We start from the raw sequence: 24554 nt of genomic DNA, 5'->3' as shown, positions 1-24554 counted from the left end.
ATTGAGTGTAGAGCTAAAAGTCAAGTAGAGCTGTACAGAAAATTAAAAATTCAATTAAAAAAAAAGTAACGATCAGATTGAAAGATGAATACTCTAGATGAGTTTAAAAAAATAAAAATCAGTTGGGGTGTCTGAGGTTTTGAGTGATACCGGAAACACCGTGTATTTAAGACATACATTACAATGTTACCTTAATGTTCATTATCTACTAGTGAACATGGCAACACTCTCACTTACAATCTCCTATTAGGCTCCGCGCACACGGGCGACAAAGTTGCTCGGCGACTTTCGTATTTGTATGAAAAGTTGCGTCGCCACACGAGGCGACGCAACTTTTCATACAAATACGAAAGTCGCCGAGCAACTGTTGCCTCCGTGTGCGCGGGGCCTTATTGGACAATCGCACGTACAACCTCAACTGAATAGGTACCTATTCGTCCCATTACACAGCGCTTTGTTTAGTTTGTTGACACAGCTGATTGGAATAAATGATGTCACCCGCTTCGCATTCGCATAGCATGCACCTCGAGTAAAGAATTAGGTTAGCTACGTGGGGTTTTTTTTTTGTTTAATTTTGTAGTTACTTGGAATCCGTACATATAGTCCATGTAAAAACAATTTCATGCCGAAGTTGAAGTTTCTAATGTTGGCTAATGTTTTATAAATTTTATAATATAAATTACAATAAAACTACATCTGACTAATAATCAGTTTACATCTTTCATTCGTTTTTCATGAGTACAAAAGAACCACAATATTAACCATAACTAGATACCTATTACATTATTATTATGAATTATTATAAACATAGCTAATTTCACAAAAAGGCCTTTCTTGCTGGACCAAATCAACATAAAAATTATTTTCGTGGTACGGTAACACATCACAGAATATCTAGATTGCGAAAGAAAATAAATTCTTGCTTATATCTTACATCACTCAAGTTAAAATGATAGAACCACTTCCAACAGCAAGTAAAAATTAAGAATAAAATTTATGCAGTTAACAAATCGGAGTATAGTCTTCGCCTCCCAGGGAATCCGTTATTTCTTTCCTCCAGGAGGCTGTAGTGGCTGGCCACGTTCTTTTCCACGAAGTTTTATTCCAATTGCCCTTTCAATCTTCCCAAGAACCATGTTATTCGGAATACCGCGTCCGGCTTCGTAGTCGTTAACAATTTGCGGTTTCTCACAGATCTTAGTGGCCAAATCTTTCTGACTCATGCCCTTTGCTTGCCGTCCTTGCATGATAAGTTTTCCAAGATCCAGTGGTATCTTCTCATGTTTTAATTCTTCAGTTTCTCTATCAAGTTTCGCCGTATTTTTTGTAGTTCCATGCTGTTTATTAGTTCCTGCTCCATATTTTTGTTGGGTGTCGACTGGTAAACCTTGACGGCGAGCGGCATTTACTGCTTGCTCAGTTTTTAAAGCTGATGCCTTCGGTGGTTTCTTGCGAAGTATAGTAACCGTATCCCAGTCTGACATGTTTACGAGCTTGTAATTGATAAGACAGTAAGCTAAATTGAAATTTAGATTTCGCTTTCTGCTTTGTTCTCGTCGTCTAGCCGCAAAAAACAACTTACAGAACAGAGTAAAAAATGAGAAAAGTCACTGCACCATAGACTACGAATGTATTACTGTCAAATACATTTTTATTCTCACCACACCACATACAATACGGAATTCCGTCACCGAATCGAGATACCCATTGGTTCCGTTGAAAATTAGAACACTTATTAGGCTTCCTATGTTTTCTTTTCGTTTGAGACTGCGTTGTTATTTCATTAAATAATATAGAATGATACTAATATTCATCGTGGAACAGTATAGAGCTAAGAATATAATAGTGGATCGTGTAGAAGAGATTTGAGACCGAATGAATTAAATGTTTTTTTTTTTTACTATGCAACACTTAATTACTAATCAATGTCACATAGTCCTATCCAAAGTGGTTTGGTTATTTACATGACATGATGTACTCTCATTTTTAGTATTTTATTTCAACCTATTATTACTACTTTGAGTATTTGTAACTTCTCTAGAACATATTTATAAATACTTTTTATGGCAGTTGCATATTATTCGTTAAAAAATGGAAGCAAAGATCTGTGAAGAATCCTCCGATTCAGAAGAGGAAATTCTAGTTTTCGCGGAGTTCGAGGATTCCGTTAACATGGAAAACTATCGATCTATACATGTGCTTGGTATTAGTGAGAAAAACCCTATAATTCAATTAGATGACACAATATTCACTGGTATGTGTACACTACCATGTTTCATCAATATCTTGTTACTTAGGTATTGATAATTTGTATATAAATCATATAACTAATGTTATCATTGCAGGCCAATTAGAAAGTGCTCTTGGAACATACATGTTCTTCGCTAGAGATGAAGCTCCACCTTGTGAGGATCCTCTTTTTGACAAAGTGCCAAAGGAAAGTATGAAGTATATTTGTAAAGGAGACAAATACCTCAGAATGAAGCATACTTACATTACTCCTAAAGAAGGAGCAGGTAATAATATAACATTCTTTAGTTACGTATCTACAAGACTACTAACTATCTTGTCTACTTCTAGAGCCAAAGGTGGATTATATTTGTATGTGTCGCTGTCTGCAGCTAGGGAGCTACAACCCAAATATTTGTCATAATATTTATGGATCTGATTTTGTATTATTTAAGAAATAAGGATCCTAAAGTGAACATGGAAAAGTAGGAGTAATTTTTATTTCAAGCATAAGATATAAAAGAGAGATGATATGGAAAAAATTACATGCATCTGGCAGGCCTCCATGGCTCATTTGGCGGAAGCACCTTTTCCAACATTCTAATGTCGGAAAAATACAAGGATCTAGACTAGAGGGTGTTCAATATTATGTTTTGACAACCATTACTGACCTATTTCTATTTTTATGTGCCACATTAACTATTTTACAGAAACAGATATTCCAAGTGAACCTGTAGAAGATGAAGATAATTTGGCGCCAATAAGTTTCAAAACAGTTCAAGATGCAATAGATACCTTTAAAATAGAGTGGAAATCTAAAATACAAGAAGCTGATGTAAAAGTGAACCCCAACCTTGACAACAATCCACTATGTGAAGATCAAGATATGACAGATATAGATTTTAAGAGTGAGATAGGTTAATTAAATTGGTAATATTTAATTATTAATAAATATCTTAATATTAATCACCAGTGTTTATTTATTCATAATATAGTACTAGTTATTATTAATTAATATTAGTTAGGAATTCATTGTAGTCAAGTCAACTCCTTGGGAAATTTGGGAATGCTGCAAATGAATTACTACTGACCAAACAGCACATGCAACTAACTTGCTAGTCACTGGTATCGATACTTAAAATAAAGAGATATTTACTGTCCTAGAATTACTAAAAAGAATTAACTTATTGTATCATTATTCCAAGAGCGTTATTGACAACGATTTTTTAAATATTTATTGATCAATAAATAATTTTACAGGATGTCCATTGGGATCTAGCTTTACACAATGTCACCAACCTAATAATTCGAATCCTTAATGCTGGCAACATTTAATTGTCAGAAATTGGACGCGTCTAGTTGTCAACTTGCTGGCGGCCATTTTATTTTTGTATCGCCATTTCGTTTCTTTTGTGAGATGGAGGATTGTGTGATTTTAAAGTGAGACAGCAAGTAAATCATAATTATTTTGAAGTTTAGATGAATTTCCTAAGAGAATAATCAAATTGGAGAAGAGGTAGGTTTTATTTCTGGTCTTCTATAACTATAATAGCATAATCATTTCTTTGTACATGGCGACATGGTCATAGCGCGGCGTCTGTCGTCGAATATACAATGGCGTCCGTTTACTTGTACTGAAGCCCGTAGATAGTCCGTCATCCTTTTCTTTCATATTGACTACGCACTGAGACTCTGCTTTCATAGCATCTGATCTTTTTACGAGCAGAGTAGACTGATAAGAAATATTTCCCGTTACCTTCGCACTTTGTGTTTTGAAGTCTCTCTTTCGTGTAACAACGTTCCGTACAATTAGCCGCGCTTTTAAGTTGAACCTAGCGTAACCGTATTTGTGGCTTAATGTATGTTATTGTGTCTACAGTACGGGGAATAAAAGGTATGAGTGATGATTAGTAATGTAAGTAAATAGTTAGTACGGCGAAAATGTTCACGACGAATGCCGTGCAAACCGGCTCAGTCCCCACGCTCCAGTTCCAAGAGCAGAAGACGCAAGTCAAGAATACAGAGAGCACTCAGCAGAAGACCACGCCACAGTCTCAACAGCAGGTATAACGCTTTGTGTCCTCGCCTTGTACGGCACTGCCGTGGAGACAAGTATGCTGTCAGGCTCTCCTCCCTCGCTTCGGTCACAACAACGCGCTCTTTCAAACTTGTTAATGCTAACTGCCTAAATGGTTTTAAAAGTTGATCTTATGTTTTCAAACAAAACCTTGTACACATCTCATTATGTTCCATCATAGGTACATGTTGTTATATCACATTGCTGATAATTAGTGTTAATATTATTGATGAAATAATATTTAGGCATGGTTTAGGACAAACTACATATGTAATTATTTTTGTATTAGCATAACTTAATCCATTTAAGTAAGACAAAAAGCTATGTAACTAACAACTCATTTTGGAAACTTCATTGCAGTTTCTATTAAAATATATGGTATAATCCTGCTTATGCATTTTATTTAAATCATACATTTAATCAAAAACAACATTTATGTTTGGCTCTGCGATTTATTTTTTATTTCAGCTGGTTACAATGTCACTATTTTCATTTATGGGTTTTTCTTTATAAATGTATTGCTTAATCTATCCTGCTCCATTTTTAATTGGTAAGTTTATTTAGGCGGATGTGCTCAGGTACATTTTCATCCTTAAGTTTCTGCCATTTGATGTTTAATATGATTTGCATTAATACAAATTATATTAAACATTGGCTAAATTTGAATTGCTAATGAGTTAAGTGATTAACAAATTCAATAGCAGAAAAATATTTACCATATACCATAAGGATGAAAAACAATAGTTAAAAACCTTGCGCACATCTCCCTGGATCATCATCATCCTCCTTGCATTATCCCGGCATTTGCCACGGCTCATGGGAGCCTGGGGTCCGCTTTAACAACTAATCCCAAGATTTCCCTAAATAATACAAAATATATATTATTGATTTAAATTACACTCCAGTAACTCATGTTTGTTGGTCTCATTTTGATTGGTCACTTTGGTCATTAGGTCAAGTTCTAGGATTCTAAGGTTTATTTAGAGAGACAGATTTGTTTTATTATTTAATTGTAACATATGATAACTGAATACACTACACAATTTCTATGCTGGTTTTTTTTAAATAGATTTCCATAGCATTTAATTAATAGAGAAGTGTCTTTCCATAATGCCAAAATTCATACAAAAATAAGCCCTTCTGAATAGACACTGCTCAATTAGGTATGCATTGGTTAATGTTTTACATAATACATTTTTGGGGAATAATGTTTAATTTTACTTTTGTCATACATAGTTTATGAACGGGCTTAATAAATGTAACATGAATCGTTAAGGTAGAGCCTGACAAATTACTGTTATTACAGACTGCAAGCTAAGGTGGCAGGGCTGATATATGCTTTAATATCAACCAAAGCTTTCATCACAAAATCTCAATGTTTGGAAGCACTGTTAAAGACATAGTATTGTGTATTCCCAGGAGTTTCCCACATTCTGTTACACCACATCAAACGTGAACATGATTGGTAAGATCGGAGCGGGAGCTACCAGTGCTTCCGGTGGAGTCTCCGGAGCCGTGAATATCGCCCAGCTCACCACCAGTGATGACAAAACATGCTACATCGCACAACCTTTCTCGTACAACTATGCCCTGGTCAACCAGATGCAGATTGCTCCGAATGGAATTCAGAATACAATATCAAATATAAGCTTCAAATGTGATGTGTGTGGGCTTATGTTTGGCCACCTGACGCTACTTAACGCACACAAAAGAATACACGCCCAGGATTCAGGTAAAATCCATGTTTATGTTGATTGTTGAATCATAAAATGCTAAGCTTAATTGTATTTTGCTGCACATGCTGTTAGATTATAATATTTTAAATATAAGGTACTGGTCCCACCAAAAGCTAGTAAGCTATGAGCTATCGGCGATAGAAACATACAAGAGATAGTCCCATGTGAATGAGAGACACGATGACAGCGCGAGCGAGCTATAGTTCGTCGCCGAGCGATGAACTATAAATCGCGCTCTTTCCTTTTATTTGCATGGGAGTGACTATCTTTTGTTCGTCTCTATCGCCGATAGCTAGTGTTAAGTTCACCAGTGCCTATAGGGTAAATAATTTAAACATGCTAATTTTCTTGCAGATGGCAACATCACGGTTGTAGCCACAGGTGTCGGCGGCGGCAATGAGGTTGCCATGCCCCCTCACATACAAATTTTATCTTCTGACACATCTGATCAGCAACAGCACCATGTTCAGTTACAAGACAGTAAGTTTATGGTTATAATTTTGTTTTTTACAGATTTGGTTAGGATACTTAGTTAGACAGAAAGGAAAACAATACAAGAAATTAGATAAGGGTATGCTAATAGAAGTCAAGTTTTTAAAAATAATAGTACAACTGTACTTTTATTTGTACTCCCTATAGTGGACTCGTATAAATAAAGCATAGCTTAAGTCTACTATGGTATTAATTTGTGCAAATTAAATATGTAATAGAAGAGTTAAGTTACAGAACATTTATGATAAATGACCAGCCATTATGCCCACATTGACTATTACTATTATTTACACTTTTATTTAATAAACAACCATGTTTTCCTTATAACTATGTCACTTTTTGTTTTCAGCCAAACCCATTCTGGTTGACAAAGTTCAAAAATGTATCACATGCGGGGGGCCCATCACCAGCAACCCTAAAAGGAAGGGACCCAAGCTCATCCGTTGTGAAAACTGTATTGCTCAGGACTCTGTTGATCAACAGAGAAACAATCAAAGTATGTATGACCAAATAACTTATTATTCCGATTGTACATTTATTATATTTACTTACAAAAATAAGTTTTTTAGAATATTAGTGAAATATTTCGTATTCTCTTTTCATTACATTCAAACTTTCACTTTCATCAGATTCAAAATTTTATAATATTCTTAATTATAGACCAACTTAGTTTCTTGTGAGATACTGCACTGCAAGAGTTCATTGTTGCATGTCATTTAACCTTTAATTCTTATCTCAAGTTATCATGTCACTTGGGGTATTTAGACACTTTGTTGTACACAACGAAGATTATTATTAAGAGGTTACGGTAGCGAAAATGCTAAAATGGAAAGGAGCCCCCCTTTCAACTTGGGAATTTTAGTTAAATATACAAGTGTTATTAACTAGATTTATCGAAAAAAAATTGTCCATTAAGAACAACTCAGTCAAAAGATATTTCAAAATAATCTTTAAAATCGAGGTTCCGCTCTCGACTCTTTCCTCCTTCAAAACTTAATCAATCGAAACGAAATTTGATAATCTGAGTAACAATGAAATAATCTATGTCGGACCGTTTAGCTTTTTTGGTTAATTGTTACCAATCTTGAGTATCACACCTTTTTTTGCGCCACAATGAAAAAGGCCGTTTTTGGAATTTTTTGATTGGCTCTAGAATCTTTAAAAAGCAGAATATCAAAAAAATCAAAACGGTCCGACACAGATAAAAATAATAACAATCTGTGTTGAACAAATCATTGCTCTATCTTCAAAAACCAGAGAGGAAATAGTCGAGAGCGTTTGTATGGAGAATTGACCCCTACCGTATCGTCTTAAGCAGATTATTTTTATGTCTGTACTTTTTTTTATATTATGTGTAGTTTTAGTTGTAATTCGACTTGAAGAGACCTTATATGTACATCTCTAATAAATTGTAGTAGCGTTATACATTAGGTAAAATTAGTATTGTATCAATTGTGTAATTTAAATTCAAATATAAAAATCATGTTAAAATGTATGTGACGTGTAAAAGTGCCCCTGTGGCTGTGGCCTATTTGCTGAATAAATATTTTGAATTTTTGAATTTTGCAGTCTTGTTATATTTTGATAATAGTCTTTTTAAGAACTGTCAAAACGATTTTGAACGACTTGCAAATAGGGAATTAATATGAAATCGAATTGAGTGTCGTCACGGTCAACTGATTTACTTCATATATTTCTATCTGATTTTAAAATATAAATTGGAATTATAAATTGAAACAGATATCATACACGAAAAAAAACCGACAAGGCCCACTGGCGGCCGAGCCGGGAATCGAACCCGGGTCTTCAGCTTACGCAGCGAAAAAATATTCAATAAAATAATTTTATTTGTTCCCTAGTTGTATAGATGGCAGTACCATCTCTCTCGCTATATCGTAATCCTGCAAATGATTCGTATAGGACTAATTGCTCGCCCTTAGAGTTGGTCAAAAGGTGCCTAGCCTTATCAGAGATAGCACACACTAGAGAAATTTCGTCAGGTACCACGGCGGGCGGGTGGTCTAGTGGTGAAGACGTTAGCCGCGTAAGCTGAAGACCCGGGTTCGATTCCCGGCTCGGCCACCAGTGGGCCTTGTCGTTCTTTCTTTCGTGTATGATATCAATTTCAATTTATAATTTATATATGTATAGTAGTGTGACTACTTGAAAAAAAGAACAAATAAAAAAATATTCAATAAAATAATTTGAATTGTTCCCTAGTTGTATATAAATTGGAGTTAAAAATAACTTTTGTCTCTGGTTTTCTTATAATTATCTGATGCTTAATTTCGTGGATGGTATAATAGTACATTACGATACGTAAAAAGGAAGTTCGAAACGAGTGGCGATAAATTAAAACACGACCGAAGGGAGTGTTTTAAATCGACACGAGTTACGGATTTCCTTTTCGCACGAGTATCGTACGACGTTTTTCAGTACAGATGAGCCTCCGAAGTTTCGACCTGGCATATAATGAACCACTTCTCGCACTAGTGCGTAAAAAAAACGCCATCTGTACTGAAAAATATTTTACTTTAAGTACAGTCAAGTTGCCTATTTACAGTGAACGCGACGCAAATATTCGTGACGTCAGAAGACAACGTGAAGTTCGAAGTGGGCGGCGTGAGCGGGGTGCAGCCCACCTCTGACCCCCTGGCCACGGCGCAGCCAGCAGCAGTCCCAGCAGCAAAAGCCAAGTAAGATACTTGTATGGTTGCGATGTGACATTACACATCTCCTAAGGCAGTAACGGTATCTCAAAAAAATTTGCAAAGCAAGATGCAAAGGTATATGCTTAAGATGTCTATCTGACCATTCCATTTTCAATATCAGTTGTTTATGGTTTACAGCTAATTTGCTTTACCGGGGCAGAGATAGTCATGTCAAAATTTAATTTATTAACTAGTCATATTTAACCTGTTCTAATAATTATGTTATAGGCATGTGTAGTACTATCCTTAAATACGACAATAACTCTTTATCTTCTATGTCTCGCTTATAGCTCTGAACGGATTTTGAGTCAAAACCAAGCTCCAGTAATTATGATAGCCTGCTTACTTAACACTTACAACACCTGAGCTCTAGCTTGGTCTGACTTTAGATTGGCATGGACAGTTGAGGCCTGAAAAGGATAGAATAGTTTTTATTGACAATTACATTATTGTTAATGTCCAAGAAAGTTATCATTGAAAATGTTCATGTAAGCATGAGCCTACATATTGGGCATCTTGCCTATGCATTATGCATATGTAATAGGGTGAACCTTGCAGTTTTATACTTAAATATTGGAGCCATATGATTTGATCGCATAAATAAATAAGTTTTAATTTTAGTACATACCATTGCCAGTCATTGAAAGACAACTAGTAATAGGTTTATAATGCCGATTGGTTTGGAAACAAACTCGAAGCTAGGTCTTAACGAATGAACGCACGTTTAAATAATATAAGGTCAGGTCATTGTAATCACTTATCTTGGATTTTTTTACCATATTAAATAAACAAACACATTGACTGTTACATTCTTATTACAGTGCCTGGTCACCATCCAGTGAAAAAGAGAAACCTAGCTTCTGTGACCAAGTGCCAAAACTGCAACGGCTCAGGCATCATATTTGTTGGTGGCAACAAGAATAAGCTGAACCAGTCGAACACCGACAAGCCATTCCACTGTAATATTTGCGGGGGCTCCTTCTCGAGATACTCCTCGCTGTGGTCGCACAAAAAACTGCACTCCGGGGAGAAGAATTTCAAATGTGGAATATGTGGCATTGCTTTTGCGAAAGCTGTGTATCTCAAGAATCATTCCCGAATTCATACGGGAGAGAAACCATATAGGTAAATTGCTTTTTGATTCATTTCAATGTACCTATTGATGATATTTTATGATCAATACTGAAGTTAGAGCAGTCAGCCGTCGAGACCCAGTTTATAAATAGGCTAAGGAGTGACGTCACGGTCAATTCATTTACTTTACATCTTTTTCTTTGAGTTATTTAATTGAAATAATGTTTAAACATAAATACTGTCCATATATTTCTTCTAATTATTTGGTGCTTTATTTGGTGCACTGCATAAAATATTTTATTTTATGTATAGGAAACTAGTCTATTTCTATGCAGTTTTTTTTTAAATCGTGTGTGTAATAGGTGTCCATAGGATTAGGGCTGAGTTACATAAGGTCCCACTGATTATAAGTTTGTTGGGCGATAATTGGCAGACCATTATTGTCCAGCGAGTTGATAGTCTGTGAGTACCTTAACTTATGACTTGCTAGCCGAAGTGACAATCGTTCACGCTCCGTGACGAATGAATCGCAACTGGCCCAGTCGTAGCATATACATATAGAAGAGCGATAGAGACAAATATCGTTACAATACGCTATAAGCGTGAAAGATTGTCACTTCTGCTAGGCTGGCCGTTCTAGAAGTAACGCTCCTGTGATATCGCGTCTCCGGACTTGAAGGTTCAATTTTATTTGTACAGGTGTAACACGTGTGGTATGCAGTTCTCTCAGTCACCACATCTCAAGAACCACGAGAGGACGCATTCTGGAGAAAAACCTTATGTTTGCGAGGTAGGAATGCATCCAATACTTAAGATATATTTGCCTAGGTTTATTACTCTAATTCTTTGGAGCCTGTCGTGTTTCACTCCACTGGCGGGCACTGATCGCTATCTAGTGCTATATCCGCCATCGCGGATTGGGTCTCCAGGGTCCCTGATCTGAGTATTAACACTTTCGTTAAATTCAATTACTAAGCTTCGTCTGTCGAAGTACTGTTTAAGAATGTAATCGGTCGGCCACTTCTTCCTAGCGTTATCCTAACATTTTTGTACGATTTGGAGTAAAAACTAGTTAAACAAATAAATGAAAAAAAAAGTAATGTCACAATAAGATTATAGGAACTAACAGAAAATTTAGAAATAAAGGAGCAGATTTTAATCATTTTCTAGACAGAAACTGATTCTCATTCAACTAATCATTTACTGTCTCCATAAATCATAATAATTAAAACTTAAATGCGTCATCCCATATGAAAATGTAAGTGAGTTTACACAGTTTAATATTAATGAAATGAATTCATAAATTATTTTACATTATTGCGTGAACATTTATTATTTACCTTTGGTATAGGTAGGATTTTGAATAGGTATTTTATTTGGGAACTACCTGTTAAGTTAACATCTGTTTTAAATGCTGGGGGTACATACCTCATTGAATACTTTATTATTATTCAATTCAAACAAAAAATGTCATTATTTTTGTACCTAAAGTGATTAAGAAAGGTTAAAATTTTGCAAATTAGCGCTATCTAAAATTAATTATGTTACTAAGGGCCGGTTGCATCATGTCACCGTTAAATGTTATTGTATGGGAAGTTCCATAGACGTCTGCTGCGTGACGATGATGTGTTTGTCAAATGTGGTTCATGCAAGTGGGCCTTAACCCTTAATAGGGCAGGGGGCATTTATTTACCACCATAGTTTAGACTTTATTTGACTAATTTCCGAAATTCTTCTGCTCTATTAAGGGTTAATGTAACATTACAAAACACGAGTCAAATAAAGCCGATGCTGGCTCAAACTAAACGAATAACTATAGTATCGCCGGATTTATGTATACTTAAAATGATTTGCTTATGAAATATTTTTTTTAAAATCATGTAGTGAAAAATAATTTACACCATTGATCTTATTGTAATGTTGTGCAGGTGTGTGACAAGGGCTTTGCAAGGCACGCCACGCTATGGAACCATCGGCGAATCCATACTGGAGAGAAGCCGTACAAGTGAGTACTTTACCACTAATCCGTTTTGTACGACACGGTGACAGCCTCACAAAGACTCCTTACTAAAAAAACATTGGGGCATACTTTTCTTCTTCTGCCGACATTTTGCTACAGCTCATTTTGTGCATAATAAGTACGGACTACGGACGGTACGAGCCGGGAATTAAGCCCGCAACCTTCAGATTGAAAGTCACATGCATTTACCGCTAAGCCACCAGCTCTTTTCAAACTTTTCATACATTGTTGCTTTATTGTTTATATACATTTAACACTATTGATTATTTAACAGAGCGCAAATCAGATTCATATAGCTATGACATCAACCAGTGCAGAAAAGCTGTTGTACAAAATTCTTAGTAGCCCTCTGGGGCCCATTTCTCAAAACTGAAAGTTACAAGCGGATGTCTCTTTTCAACCTGTCATATTAGACATCTACCACTTGTAAATTGTAACTTGTAGCTTCGAGAAATGTGCCACAGGTCTTTATTGATACCAGAGTTTAGTATAGTCAATAGGTAAGCAACACGACCTGAAAGCCTGAGTGGTAAGCGTTAACGGTTTTATACACTGTTAACCGACTGTACTTTAAGATGAATTTTACCTTGCATTTTGACAATAATATTGTCGATTTGTCTGTGTAATAGATCAGTGGTAAACACTTTTGTCTTTCTCGAAAGCGTGGTTTAAAATTTGTCGGGTTAGGGTCCCCCACATCTAGCGTCTCGCGAGCGTAGCATCGGTCCAACTGTATGGCAAAGCCAGACGCCGCATCGGCGCGACGTCGACGCGACGTCTTTTTTCATACAGTTGGCCCAACGCTACGCTCGCGAGACGTTAGATGTGGGGGGCCCTTATTCGAGGCATCAACCGCGACATTTGCATTGGTTGGGGTAAATGCGTCGTTTGAAGATATCTTCTAAACGGGATATATTAAAATTGATAACCGTATAAATTGAAAGTTTGGTGACCATACTTAAAACATAGATGGTTGGAATAGTTCTAACATGTTCCGTTTAGATGATAATTATCTTGAAAAGACGCATTTATCCCACAAGGCGCAAATATCCCGGCTGACATTATGTTGAAATTCTTACGTTGCGCCTTATCGTCAGAGTACTAAAGTCTACCCCCATTACAGATGTGACACGTGCGGGTCCGCGTTCAGTCAAGCCGCTCACCTGAAGAATCACGCCAAAGTACACTCGGGCGAAAAGCCGTTCAAATGTGACATTTGTACCGCCGCGTTCGCCGACCGCTTCGCCTTGAAGAGACATAGGGGAATCCACGATAAGTATGGTACGTGGAACATTTTGACGACCGGTCTGGCGCAGTCGGTAGTGACCCTGCCTGCTACGCCGCGGTCCCGGGTTCGAATCCCGGTAAGTGCATTTATTTGTGTGATGAGCACAGATATTTGTTCCTGAGTCATGGATGTTTTCTATGTATATAAGTATTTATATATTATATATATCGTTGTCTGAGTACCCACAACACAAGCCTTCTTGAGCTTACCGTGGGACTCAGTCAATCTGTGTAAGAATGTCCTATAATATTTATTTAATATTTATTTAACATTATTTTTAGAACATACAACTTTTAACTAGATTTTTACTAAATTAATCCTTAATCGTATAGGTTTCACTTGGAAAATGACTAGAAGGATTGAAATCTAAGTCATTTACTCAAATCAGTATGACAGTCTCATATTGGCGTCAATCTGATGTTTAGTTGTGTCATTTCGCTTTTAATACCACATGCATTAAGCACCTATTATGTTGTTAAGATGTTACAACGATGGATTGTTTAGTGCTTCAGTTACACTTCGTCTGTACTATGGTTTCGTATTACAGTACATTGGATGACCTAACGCTTTTTATAATCTTCACTACCTTCAGAGACTACAATAAATGTAATTTTCGTTGTCAGGCCAAACGACACCGCTTCCATCAAGATTACAACAGAACCAGGCCGAGCTCGAGCAGGCGACGCAGCAGGCCGACCAGCAGAACTCGCAGCCGGCCGTGGAGGTCGAGCTCCACGGCGACCAGACGCTCTGAGTCAGATAAACTTTTTAAGTTGTTCATACCCCACCCTACATAGTATTTTTTGGAAATATAACAAGGACATTGTATTTCTCAATCATGATCAGTACAATGATAGCGAGCACAAGGTTTTACGAATCACATGTTATCCTATACGAACTAAGTATTAATTACCTCTCGTTTAGCAATAAAGCAAGTGACTTGCACGCGCGGGTGGCAGGGGTGCGCTAAACACTGCCAGTATGTTTCATTTCTTAGAGTAAACCTTGATATGGAATATCTTGAACGCGCCTCTTAGCCCTACTTAATTATTCAGTTGAATAAGATTTTTTTTTAATTATCTTGTGATTATATATATTAGCAATAAAATAGAAAATGCTGTTTTTAATTATTTTCATTTTTTATGTGTTGATTTGGGACATTCACTAGCAGTTTAATGTACATATTAAATTTAATTCTAATTGTAGTCTTTTTTATTATATTACTATACCTTATATGTAAATAAATGTAATTGTATATAAAAAAGCGGCCCTAATTTGCAAATTTGAAATTAAGTGGTCAGATCCAAAATAAATTGTAGAACAGTTTATCTATAAAGTGTAAAGTTTATTATTATTATCGGGTGACTATTAGGATATAACAGAGGTCAATCCTTACCCATATTATCATAAGGATAAGGAAAATCTGTCAACTCCAGACATAATCTGCTTGGAGTCTTATTTATACATCTTGTCAGTCTGTACATGTAAACTACCTAGAGGTAGATGATAAGTCAATCTGGATACTAATCGTCACTAAACATTTTACAACTAAGTGCACGGCTGGTATCAAAATTGCCTTGTCTGCAAAAAAAATAGAAATGTAGTTTCCAGGAGCAATTTCATGTTTATGTAGGACATAAACACAACACTGGACGTGTCTCCAAATTGACGAGGCAATGTTATCAAACCAAACGTGAATTTTCAATTATTGAATTTATATGACATTGTATTTAACTATTCTGTCGTAATCACTGCACATTTTCATTTGACAAATTGTGATTGGCTGTGGTTTAGCGAGATAATCTTGCATTGTCGTGGTTGCGCTTGCCAAATCTGACTCGTGCACAGTGTAAAGTTATAGTGCTTGGGCATTCTTCTCCTACTTAAACTAAAATTATGCAGATTTGGAAAACGCAAGTACGATTAATTAATTAAAATGTCGAAATTTGTTGTAATGTTTCTCTATCCCTTGTAAATAGTTATGATCGTGACATGAGCCTAAATGTTTGAAGCACTAATTTTACCAGACTGGAATTAGTATCATGCCTACTCTCAATTTTTTTTAAATATTGACAAATACCAGCATAATGTATATTCGACTATTTGTCTCAAGACTAGTCGTCATATTTGACGCTAATTCCAGTTCAATTTCGTATTTAAAAGTGTAGAATCTTTGTTAATATTCCGATACAACTAGATAAGAAATAGAGAACATTATTGAATATAGTTACAACCAACTCCTTTAATTTTTCAACATCAAATGTTAAATGCTGTCGCTAACCAAAGATATGGAACTCCTGACAACATATCTCCGCATTTTTGTAACTCTGATGTAATTTACTCGCAATAAGCCACAAACCCCTTAGCGGCATTATTAACTATCGCCTCGGATTACCAATTTCATTATAAATTGTCGATTTATTCGTATATAAGAACACTCCCGACTAACTCAGCTTTCAGACAAAAAAAAACTAAATCTAAATCGGTTCATCCGTTCGGGAGCTACGATGCCACAGACAGACAGACACGTCAAACTTATAATACCCCGTCGTTTTTGCGTCGGGGGCACAGATCAATACAACAAGATGGCCCTTACAGGGCGACTCGCGGTCACCAAGCATACGACAAATCAGGTTTATAAAAGTTTGAACGCGTGCGACACCGATCAGTAGCGCCCAAGTATACGACCCGCTAACAGTGTCCGTCTCCGCTCGGGAAAAAATCTTAAATAATCAATTTCGGTTGCAAACAATGGTCTCTTACAGCATAAAGTGGTGTGGCAAGTCTTCTAACACTTCTACATGTAAAAAAGATGGAACAACATTCCACAGTTAAGTCAAATTAATTATTTTGTTGAATATTGTTTATTGTCCGCGGAGTTCATTTATACTGGTCAATATGGTTGTGCTGAGCGGCGCCGAGGCGCGTCCATCCCTCTTTACCGAGTTAACAATGTGATTATGCTATCCCTTTCACGTAAACGACTAGGCATGGGGCCATGTTAGTTTATGTCTGTTGCGGGAACTTCGTACTGCCGTTCGTACCATGTGCTACCATTTTATGAAATATAAAAGAAAGCAGATTTGTAATAGTGAATAATTATCTAGAATCTGTAGAGTCTGTAGTGGTATTTAGTTCATTGATTAGTTTAGAATATTTAGTTGGTTATTTAACTTAGTAAACGTAAGTAAAAATGCACAGTTTAGTTATTAGTTACTAGAATGATTTTTATTGAGATGCTATCACAATTATCATCCTCCTTGCGTTATCCCGGCATCGGCATTCGCCACGGCTCATGGGAGCCTGGGGTCCGCTTTGGAAACTACTACCAAGATTTGGCGTAGGCACTAGTTTTATGAAAGCGACTGCCATCTGACCTTCCAACCCGAAGGGTAACTAGGCCTTATTATAATTTAATTATAATATTATAATTTGTTGCAAAACAAATTCACCACAGTACTGGTACCGGTACCATTGTCTATAATAGACATGTCCCATTCCCATCCCTACTGCTAATCGTAAAGCCGCGCCATTATTTGAAACGACCAATGGCAGCACCGTGCGCGCCCGCCTCACCCCGCAAGGATTGGTGATTTGCGTCTCGAACAATATCGCTTGCATTTGGCTTCTAGTGGGGTGTTCTGTGGTCGGGGGTTAATAAAATTATCGTCTATTAAATAACGAATGAGCCGAATAAGAAAAAGATAAACATACGATCAACGACAACTGACGAAAGTGACGAATTTTATTATGAAGGGGTGACGAAAGCAGAATGGGACAAATTTAAGAACAGGACAATAGTTTATGTTTTACAAGGGGGCAAAGTTGTTTAACCTCGCGTGCCAATATTGATACCCGAGCAAGCGAAAGATTCCAATATTGAATCGCTAGCGTAGCGAGGGTTTCAAGGCACGAAGGTTAGACAAACTTTCACCGAGTGAAACAACATTTTTCACCACACCAACACGAACAAAATACTGACTATATAACATCAAACTAAATCAAATCCATCATATTATTCAATTTATAGGTAAAATCTATCAGCCAGCAATCTATCATCAAGTTAAAAAATTGTATGAAATTACTTTGCACTCTTGTAGGTAAAATACAATTTTGCTATCTGTTTTCAAATAGCAAAGAGAGCCATTACCAGTTAGTGTGGTGAAAAACGAATGGACCGATCCAAGGTGATACCCATTTTTACCTACTGTGGTTAATGTTGTACCGGAAAATTAACGAATGATTTAACACTAGTATTCTAGCATATCCTGAAATATATAATCAAAGGTTTTGTTTATTATTGATGGGATGCACTTACAGAATTTATTAATTATCATGCTCCGAGACGTGTTGTATTCTTTGCAATATTTTTAGATACTTGCATTGTTCTGTTAAGGGAGTTTTGTTATTATGAAGCAAGTGCAGCTCATCTCGAAAGCATTGCACTATTACATCAAAGTGATGTTATTATGTAAGTTAGAGTAGCAATTTTTAAGATATTAATTATAGATAAAATTGTCTAGAGCACAGTATTGTTTTCTTTCTTATTTAACCAGCCCATACAGGTGATACAGGTATCTGAATATCTGCCAAATTTTAGAGATTTGCGTTGAGTTTCTTAATAAGCCCTCCTAGGCTAGGTCAATAGCTGCAACAGTTAGAACTATTCTAACCGTTGAAATCTTATTAAGGTACCGGGGCGGGAGGGGCATTCTCGACTGGTGGGCAATTTCAACTAATCGATTTCTTCCACGTATTCTGTGATTCTATAGTGGATACATTTGGAACTCAAAGTTTATGATCAATTGAAATTGCCCTGGTACCTTGTCTTGATTTACAATACAATGTAGTTGATAATGGGTAAGTATTATAAACAACTATATGACAAACAATGTGCATAAACGGAGTAGATTACAGCAAGCTAGTTCTTTTTTATAGTTAAGAAAATTATAATGTAAGATAATAAGACATGACACTTTGGATAGTCTAAATAACTTTGGCCTCCCTGCAATGTAATAATAAGAAATTGCAGTTATTTAATTCTGAATGAAGCAAATGATTTAAAGGCAATGCATTTATTCGGAAGCTAATGAGGGATCAAGTTTTATTGACTATTGCAAGGCGAAATTTTCACATCACCCATGAGGAAATTGTTTTATAATAATCTGTACCACAGAATATATAATAGTACAAGTACAGAAGGCTCACTCTTTGAAATTATACCCTCTAATAAAATAAAAGGGTGTGTAGGTATAACACTAAGTTCTCGCGCTTTGTACACATATTTAAAGTTACATACAGGTCGAACAAAAAAAAAAAGGTAAAAAAATAATGTTAATTAATCGCGTTCGACCTGTATGTAACTTTAAATAAGGTGTGTAGGTAGTTATACTGCCCTATTTTACATAAATATTTTAATGTAAAAATAACAAAAGAATTGCTTTCAGAGATCGAAACCGGTTAACATTTATATGGCGTTCGTTTGAACACATCCTATCCTACATCACTACCATACCATAAATTATGTCTAAATAAAATTGTTGGTTATGTTATGACCATGAGGTTCAAATAATAAATGGATGTAAAGGAAATGAATGAAACAAAGTTTATTGTATTTAAATTTATTTGTAAATTAATGAGTAACTTAAAAACCACTTAACCTCAACACCATGGAATTTTAGGTTAGCGATTGGAATATTATACTTAGGAATTATAGTTTATTCGTAAACCCATTTCTCGGCAGCTGGGGTCCATCCGACGATTTCTTTCTCGGAAAACCAGAGAGCGATTTCTTTCTTAGCCGATTCAACACTGTCGGAGCCGTGGATGATGTTACGTCCAACTTCGATGCAGAGATCGCCACGAATTGTGCCTGGTAGAGAATCAGCTGGGTTAGTAGCGCCGAGCATTTGACGTCCAGTCTTCACAGCATTTAAACCTTCCCAAACCATGGGTACAACTGGGCCGGAGCTCATGTATTTCACTAGTCCGGGGAAGAAAGGCCGGGACGCCAAGTCGCTGTAGTGCTTCTGGAGTAGTTCTTCGGACGGCCACATGAATTTGAGACCCACCAACTTGAAGCCCTTCTTCTCAAAGCGCTCAATAATGGTGCCGACGATTCCACGTTGAACGCCATCAGGTTTGATCATGAGGAAAGTTCTTTCACGTGGTTCCGCCATTATGAATTCGGCTATCGTCGAGAACGCGAACAGCAAAGTGGCGATCATACGAAAAAGGAAAGAGGAAGTTTCGTGTCCGTGTCGTCACAGCTGCGTAATCAAAATGTTGCCACAGTATACAGTGAATTTACCCCTTTGCAAAGTGCTGCCATCTATATAGACTACCACACTCAAGCACCCCCGCTTAAGCCTAGCGTCCACTAGGCTCGCCGAGTCGAGTCTTATTAATTCGCCGTCCATTAGCGACGCGTCGAATGGCATTCAAATGTATGAGGAGTTGAGGACTCGATTCGATGCGGCTCGATTTCGCCTAAGTGGACGCCTGTGTGGAGGCTTTAAGGCGAATAATTGAGATTAAACTCGGTGAGCCTAGTAGACGCCAGCCTTATGGAGGACTCGAACCGCGTCGCATCGAGTTCTCATACATTTGAATGCGATCTACGCGTCGCCAATGGACGCAGTCTCATATAGAGATGCAACGAATAGTTGTTTGGCCGGATACCGGATACCGAATATTCGGCCCAACCATCGGCCGAATATTCGGTATCCGGCCGCCGAATATTCGGACAGTAGAATTTTACCTACAATACCTACAATTTAAGCAGGGAGCGGGCGCGTCGTGCAGGTTTTGACTTATTTCGTAGTGAACTTCGCGCGGAGTCCGGTTTTGTTTAAATGTTTTTTTTATATAATAAAGGGCTATGATTATAAGTATTATAACCGTAACTGTTTTTTTACATTTAATTTGTTTTACCCCAAAATCATTCAATAAAAAATAGCACATCCGGTATCCGGCCGGATAGTACGTCACTATCCGGTATCCGGACGAATATTAAAATAAGGGCCGAATAGGCCGGATACCGAATAGTAACCGAATATTCGGTGCATCTCTAGTCTCATAAGATATGCAGAAAGCGAATTAACGGGGCTCGACTCGGCGAACCTAAAAATAGACGCCAGGCTTTACTATGAACGGTGATTTCGATTCCACGCATTTAGAAAGCGACATATTTAGATTCGGCGAGTCTAGTGGACGCCAGCCTTTATAGTCAAGAAGTGAAACTTTCGTAATATCAATCTTAAGTTCGTAGGTAGTCAATTTATGAAACAATTATTATTTTGTGACTAATCGTAAAATTTTTCATTTGATTTCAATTACTGGGCAGTCAATCGTGTAATGAAATGATAATAATAATTTGTCATTTTCTCTGCAGATGTCAGCTAACCTGGTACTCATCATGAGTTACAGATTGTTTTTTATATTAATTTGTGTAAGTTTTGTTAACATATTGAGAAACTGAAATAATAGGGTCCATTTACTCATGATAAAGTATATTTAGGAACAGGAAGGATATTTGTTCACAAAAAAAAAACCTATTATTGATTCATCTACCTCAAGCCATCAAACAACTAACCCTGGCCGATATAATTGCAATTTTCAAAGAAGCAGCGAACAGATCACATTTTGAGATAAAGGATACAAAAAAAAAAGTTTCAAGTAGCATTTTTATTTCTAGGTTTATTTGTCAGCAGCGAAGCCCTCGAAATATTTATTAAATGAAGATATAGGCCAAGCAGCGGATATAGCAACAATGCTTTTGTCACACCAATATGACGGGAAAAAATCCGAGTTGCCTAATGCTAATACAGCTGTGGTAGCTCAAGGTGATTATAAGGATAAGTATTGTAAATGACACGAGGTATTGTACTATGAGTATGACACAAGGGCCAAAGCTTTTGTACCGCAAGGTACAGTGAGCTGCAAAATTGCATGGAGAAAATATGAATGAATTCATTGATAAATTTTCCATACACTTTTGCAGCTTATAGTACAAGAGGAAATTTGAAACGAGTGGCTATAAATTAAAACACAGTCGATGAGTCTTTTAAAGTGACACAAGTTACAATTTTCATCTTCACATGTGTAGGTACTTTAAGTGCTACTTTGCGGACTAGGAGAAAGTATCGCCATGTAATTTTATAATTTATACTCTTAATTAATTTATTTAAAATATTTAAATTCGTCTTTTTTCTTTTTAGATTCAGACGATGATACGGTGATAGTTTCGAAATTAAGTGACACCGAAATAATTTCGCTGCTTAAGAAAAAACAAAAGCAAGACTTGCTTGATGTGACAGATACTGAACCCATTAGAAAAAGTAAAAAAAAGGCGAAAAATCTAAAGGATAAAAAACCGCGTGCACATAATCAAAATTTAGATCGTGGATCGGCTTTCTTTAGAATAGATGATAAGGAAGTTGAACCTTACAATGTGAAAGTTGGCGTGGATCCAAATTACCTAGCAAATCAAAGAATCAAAAATTTGTTGCACAGTGTTCCTTTACAAAATCTCGTTGATATAAGTAGCGAGGAAACTGAAGAAAACAAAGAACTATTATTCGACATATTAACAGCGCAATTAAAAAAGTTATGTTGTAAGTCTAGTAAAACTAAAAAAACGAAACAGAAAAAAGTAAATTTACCATCATATGAGCCTTTGTTAAGTATTTCCGACTCTCATGATAATAATCAGTCAACAGGAATCATGAAGCATGAACAAATGTTCCTCATTATAAATGATGAAATTCAAGATGAGCAGGCATCAGATATTATATACGTAGACCCTGATAGCCTTAGTCCAAACAGTAGTGTTGTTTTACTTGGACCTATTACGACGCCATTAAGTGACCCTCAACTTAATCTTGTGGTAAGATACACAATACAGCAAAATCTGTGTACTTTGTATCTCTTTCATGGAGTCAGCAGTGTCAGCACGAAAGGAATACATAATCATTTTCTTTTTAGATGAGCCGCATTACATTGGAATTATCGAAACCAGAATACATTCCACTTCTGAAGGAGCTGTCAGAGGGTAAAATTAAGAAAAATAACACACGTCTGATGAAGAGTTTGGTCAGTGGATCAAATACCCGAAGATATATAAAGCCACACAGGTGTAATCAACGATATCCACTTGCCGAAGGTCCAAAGTGGCTGGTGTGTACAGGATACTTGAATATAAACACTCCAAGTATATACGACTAAAATAAACGTTGAAAGATGTGTATTATTTTTTTGTAACGCCGTGGCTTGCGTGGGCGACGGTCGCGCGATGATCGCGCGACGGCGATGCGACGCATACGAAATCAAACCTAAAACTAGGAACATACTACGCGGACGTCCGTCGTAAATCGACCGCGACCGCGACCGATCAGTGTGCACGGAACAAAACATCCAGCGAGCCAGATTTCGATCGGACGTCCATGCGCTCAAGGCCACGTCCACGTCCGTCGACCGATAGTTTTGCACGGTTATGTGTAATTTCATTGTCCAGATTCCCGTCCGCGGTCGATTTACGACGGACGTCCGCGTAGTATGTTCCTAGCTTTATCGACATGGAAGTATGAGACGCGACGGCGACGGTCGCGCGACCGTCGCCCACGCAAGACACGGCGTAATAATGTGTACCTAGGAATATTTTATATACCTACTTATATGAAGAAACGGGGATTATGGGTTAAATTGTGGCGTAGGCGAGAGGCTGGTAACCTGTCACTGCAATGCCACAGTTTCGTTTTCTTTCAACCCCTTATTTGCCAAGAGTGGCACTGAAGCTTTAGTAGTTTCATCTGCTCTGCCTACCCCTTAATGGGATACAGGCGTGATTGTATGTATGTATATAAAGAAACTAAGACTAAACTCAAAAGTTAGCTAATGTCTAAAATAGGCCCTTGAGGCATTGTACCAAGGATACTGGCGACATTTCCTCGCTATATCGCAATGCTGATTCGTTCTGCGAGGAAGTCGCCAGCTCTTCGGTCACCAGTTACCTCAACCAGACGCTTCGCGATTTCTGTGAACAACTTGTTCGTGCTGGGACCCCATGGACCTAGAGATTGAGCGTTACGTCCGTATAATATTAGGTCCATGGTAAACCGACACCTATTAAAAATCATTCACAAGTGAGTCCAGAATAAAACGCAAAATAGCAAATTAGTAGATTGTGTCACAAGGACGCAATTAAATTCTGAGCGTAGCTAAATCCTAAAATATTTCGAGGAACGAAAACGACTCTTCAACGATATTGTGCCAGTTAGCAAGTAGAATGCACTAGGCCCTTTAAATTTTAAAATGCTTCATTGGTACTAATAATGTGACTGGTGGCTTGGGTCCGCATGGAAATGCAAGGTCACTAATATAAGTAATATATTTATCACATTTTACCCGTTTCTTGATATTGTACTTAGTATGACAACACCATGACCTTGTGACGGGTCGGGTCGTCCAATGTCGAGTCGGCAAAAGGAGGCACACCAGGTTGTGACAGTTGGCGCCACAGATAAGGGCCCGCGCACACGGGGGCAACAGTTGCTCGGCGACTATTTGTATGAAAAGTTGCGTCGCCTCGTGTGCGCACTTTCATACTAGGCCATGGCCGCGACAAAAAAGTCGCCGGCAACAGTTGCCCGTGTGCGCGGGCTCTAAAGAATTTCATACGTGAGAGCGAGCAGATGATATGTTTTTTCTCTCTCACATACGAATGACAGCGACATGCCTTGGACATTGCCTTGGACATGCCTAGGCACTTGCACATATGGAGATTAGAAATATCATCTATCTCTAGTCTCCCTGCTTGCACAGGCGCCGCCTGGCGGGATAAGCCACAGGCAATACAAAAGCTGCAACAACTTGTCTGTCTGTTATCACTTTATCAGTGTATAAACTGTCCTTACGAGAGAGCAGAGAG

General features: G+C 37.3%; 5 protein-coding genes across 5 annotated transcripts; 3 read left to right on the top strand and 2 right to left on the bottom strand.

Annotated features, from left to right (window-relative positions):
* Positions 1-697: 697 nt before the first annotated feature.
* Positions 698-1616, bottom strand: LOC125241062 (endothelial differentiation-related factor 1 homolog). Its single transcript, XM_048149354.1, has one exon. The coding sequence runs from the start codon at positions 1482-1484 to the stop codon at positions 1044-1046; it is 441 nt and encodes a 146-aa protein (XP_048005311.1). The 5' UTR covers positions 1485-1616; the 3' UTR covers positions 698-1043.
* Positions 1617-1953: 337 nt separating this feature from the next.
* LOC125241061 lies at positions 1954-3195 on the top strand. The gene is made up of 3 exons (XM_048149353.1): positions 1954-2254; positions 2346-2516; positions 2940-3195. The coding sequence occupies exons 1-3, from the start codon at positions 2092-2094 to the stop codon at positions 3149-3151; spliced, it is 546 nt and encodes a 181-aa protein (XP_048005310.1). The 5' UTR covers positions 1954-2091; the 3' UTR covers positions 3152-3195.
* Positions 3196-3623: 428 nt separating this feature from the next.
* LOC125240819 (zinc finger protein ZFP2-like) lies at positions 3624-14719 on the top strand. Its single transcript, XM_048148944.1, is given in 12 exon segments — positions 3624-3745; positions 4109-4293; positions 5726-6038; positions 6397-6522; positions 6884-7030; positions 9098-9200; positions 9202-9230; positions 10067-10370; positions 11019-11109; positions 12248-12324; positions 13463-13620; positions 14251-14719. Coding segments are annotated over 11 exon segments (1602 nt in total). The 5' UTR covers positions 3624-3745; positions 4109-4170; the 3' UTR covers positions 14382-14719.
* Positions 14720-14867: 148 nt separating this feature from the next.
* LOC125240820 lies at positions 14868-22870 on the top strand. The gene is made up of 5 exons (XM_048148945.1): positions 14868-15544; positions 21021-21077; positions 21324-21471; positions 21847-22514; positions 22613-22870. Exons 1-5 carry the CDS (start codon positions 15524-15526, stop codon positions 22850-22852), a joined length of 1134 nt encoding a protein of 377 aa, XP_048004902.1. The 5' UTR covers positions 14868-15523; the 3' UTR covers positions 22853-22870.
* LOC125240821 (nucleoside diphosphate kinase) lies at positions 19233-19870 on the bottom strand. Its single transcript, XM_048148946.1, has one exon. The coding sequence runs from the start codon at positions 19852-19854 to the stop codon at positions 19345-19347; it is 510 nt and encodes a 169-aa protein (XP_048004903.1). The 5' UTR covers positions 19855-19870; the 3' UTR covers positions 19233-19344.
* Positions 22871-24554: the final 1684 nt, after the last annotated feature.

Source organism: Leguminivora glycinivorella, chromosome Z (assembly GCF_023078275.1).
Source record: "Leguminivora glycinivorella isolate SPB_JAAS2020 chromosome Z, LegGlyc_1.1, whole genome shotgun sequence".
NCBI classification, from domain to species: domain Eukaryota; kingdom Metazoa; phylum Arthropoda; class Insecta; order Lepidoptera; family Tortricidae; genus Leguminivora; species Leguminivora glycinivorella.
This window is presented reverse-complemented; position numbering and strand designations above follow the sequence as displayed.

What these genes read in the sequence shown, in the direction of transcription:
- LOC125241062 (XM_048149354.1), bottom strand. Translation starts at nt 1,484, where the DNA reads ATGTCAGACTGGGATACGGTTACTATACTTCGCAAGAAACCACCGAAG.
- LOC125241061 (XM_048149353.1), top strand. Translation starts at nt 2,092, where the DNA reads ATGGAAGCAAAGATCTGTGAAGAATCCTCCGATTCAGAAGAGGAAATT. An exon ending in AGATGACACAATATTCACTG is followed by an intron (nt 2,255 to 2,345) that starts GTATGTGTACAC and finishes TTATCATTGCAG; the next exon opens with GCCAATTAGAAAGTGCTCTT. An exon ending in TACTCCTAAAGAAGGAGCAG is followed by an intron (nt 2,517 to 2,939) that starts GTAATAATATAA and finishes ACTATTTTACAG; the next exon opens with AAACAGATATTCCAAGTGAA.
- LOC125240820 (XM_048148945.1), top strand. Translation starts at nt 15,524, where the DNA reads ATGCAGATTTGGAAAACGCAA. An exon ending in TGCAGATTTGGAAAACGCAA is followed by an intron (nt 15,545 to 21,020) that starts GTACGATTAATT and finishes TTTTCTCTGCAG; the next exon opens with ATGTCAGCTAACCTGGTACT. An exon ending in TACAGCTGTGGTAGCTCAAG is followed by an intron (nt 21,472 to 21,846) that starts GTGATTATAAGG and finishes TTTTCTTTTTAG; the next exon opens with ATTCAGACGATGATACGGTG.
- LOC125240821 (XM_048148946.1), bottom strand. Translation starts at nt 19,854, where the DNA reads ATGATCGCCACTTTGCTGTTCGCGTTCTCGACGATAGCCGAATTCATA.